The following is a 2253-nucleotide window of genomic DNA, read 5'->3' as shown; positions in this document are numbered from 1 at the left end:
AGCCGGGCAGAGGTGGTGCTGAGGGCCAGGGTTTGGGGGTGGGATGGCAGGGGTAGGGGAGCGGTTGGGCTGGGGGAGCTGAAAGGGCTTTGCCAACCTCAACGATTCTGTGATTCTACGGTTCTATGATTCTAAGATTCTCTTTGCCTTCCCCTTCCTCTTGCTCCTGCTCCAGTGGTCATCCCAGTTTTCTCCGGGAGGTGTGGGGTCTGTGGCAGCATGGGCACGGCTTCTGACCATGGCTCTCCTTGCTTTCAGGTGACCTTCACCAAGCGCAAGTTCGGCTTGATGAAGAAAGCCTACGAGCTGAGCGTCCTGTGCGACTGCGAGATTGCCCTGATCATCTTCAACCACTCCAACAAGCTGTTCCAGTATGCCAGCACCGACATGGACAAGGTGCTGCTCAAGTACACCGAGTACAACGAGCCTCATGAGAGCCGGACCAACGCGGACATCATCGAGGTGAGGCTACCTGTCCTCTCCTGGGCTTTGCCGCTGTGGTGGAGACAGGGCCGGGTCGGTGCAGGGTGGGGATGGGAGCGAGCAGATCTCCAACACTCGGTGCCGACATTTGCATCTTTCTCATCCAGCCTACAAAAATACTCAGTTCTGGGCGGTAGAGTTGGAAGCCATCTGGAGTTATGTGTTGACCTACTGCTGTAAAATTGAGGTGCAGGTTTGCTTTGTGGGACTTCAGGTTGGCCATGGGGAACAATTCCTTCCCCTTGGGGCTGTCAGGCACTGGAAGGGGCTGCCTAGGGAAGGGGTCGAGTCCCCAGCCCTGGGGGGGATTTAACAGCTGGGCAGAGGCGGTGCTGAGGGCCAGGGTTTGGGGGTGGGATGGCAGGGGTAGGGGAACGGTTGGGCTTGGTGATCTCTAAGGGCTTTTCCAACCCAAACGATTCCATGATTCTCTGACTTCCCCATGGTCCAGGCAAACCACGGGGTGGTTTTGGAGGCATCTCCCGGTGCTGCTGCACTGGGGTGCCCTGGCGCAGCTGGTGACGTTGCCCCTGGCTGTTGGGGTTGTAGGAGGGGACTGGTGGCTCCATCAGAGTAATTCAGGTTGGAAGGAACCTTCGAGTGCCTCTGGTCCAACCCCTACTCAAAGCAGGGTCAACCTCATGGGTAGGCAGGGTGGCTTCAGGTTTGTCCGGCTGCGTTTTGTGGGTCTCTAAGGACGGCGAGCCCAGCCCGGCCCCAGCACTGCCAAGGGCACCGTGTCCAAACCTCGCTGACGCCAAAGCCGCCCTCCTCCTCCAGCCCACCAGCATCACATGAGGTTGCTCAGCCAACGTTTGCTGTCGGTGACCCCGCGCTGGCCGTCCTCACCGCTTCGTCCTCAGCCCTGGTGCTGGCAGAGCATCACCGGGCTCGAGCGTGGGGCATTTGGCTCGCAGGAGGGTGCCAGCGGCACGGACTTCATGAAGAAGAAGGGAAAAAACCCCAACCTACCTCCTAAACCTTGCGCTTTTTCCCCTTTTTAAATTTTTTCTCCGCAAAGCGTGTCTTTCTGAGAGGTTTGGACTTGAGGTTTTCACCTCGTCATCCACCCAGTTCCCACCGATGTTCTGCCACAGCAGACATGGGTTGAGCCATGGCCAAGCAACCGGCAGCGCCCGCCTGCCCTCGCCAGGGTTTGGAGCCTGTTCTGCCAGCGCACGGTTGCGTACGGGCCCTCCAAAATGGTTCAAACCCAACTTTTTGGGCTCGTTTGAGCCAGGCAGTGCCTGGCCACTGGGAAAAAGCCGGAGTTTTGCAAAGCCGGCTCCCCGCCGTGCCAGTCAGCGCAGCCTCACCCAGCCTCTCCGGGATGCTCAGACTGCGGCGCTCGCAACGTCGAACAGATTTGTCTTGGCCTAAAAATACCGTAAACATTTTGGGCAGCGTTCTCTGTTCCCTTATGGTCCAAGATGCAAACACTCCCAAGCCGACACGTTACACACAGTCCTTGGCACCCAAAGAAAATACTGTGTTTGCACCACATGAAAAGCTGGATCTGCATCCAAAGCCAAGGAGAGGAACATCGGGAGCGGAAGGATATTGGTGGATGGCAAGGAAAAAAAAAAAAAAGAGCCCAAATGTACCGAGCTCGGCATGTCTTGCCGGCAGAGCCACCTCGGAGCAAAACCCACTGGGGTGCAGGCAGGTTCCGAGGCCGCTTGAGCATCCCCCCTCCAATTCTCATCTCGTCTTGGAGCAGGGTTAGGGCTGCGCTGGGATTTTTGTGGGTTTCTCTCCCAAATCCCCACC

The 2253-nt window shown here is 57.7% G+C and overlaps 1 protein-coding gene across 1 annotated transcript in view; it reads left to right on the top strand.

Annotated features, from left to right (window-relative positions):
- The window catches only part of LOC104130621 (myocyte-specific enhancer factor 2D homolog), a gene marked incomplete at its 3' end in the record, with an annotated part of 41505 nt that overhangs the window by 9114 nt on the left and 30138 nt on the right, over positions 1-2253 (top strand). Inside the window, exon 2 of the mRNA XM_035899247.1 lies at positions 259-462. Within this exon, the coding sequence (XP_035755140.1) occupies positions 259-462 (204 nt within the window). The remainder of the gene's footprint in view (positions 1-258; positions 463-2253) is intronic.

This window comes from Egretta garzetta, unplaced genomic scaffold (genome assembly GCF_000687185.1).
Source record: "Egretta garzetta isolate BGI_Z169 unplaced genomic scaffold, ASM68718v1 scaffold1028, whole genome shotgun sequence".
Classification (NCBI taxonomy): domain Eukaryota; kingdom Metazoa; phylum Chordata; class Aves; order Pelecaniformes; family Ardeidae; genus Egretta; species Egretta garzetta.
The sequence above is the reverse complement of the archived record's forward strand: the minus strand, read 5'-3'. Positions and strand labels throughout refer to the sequence as shown.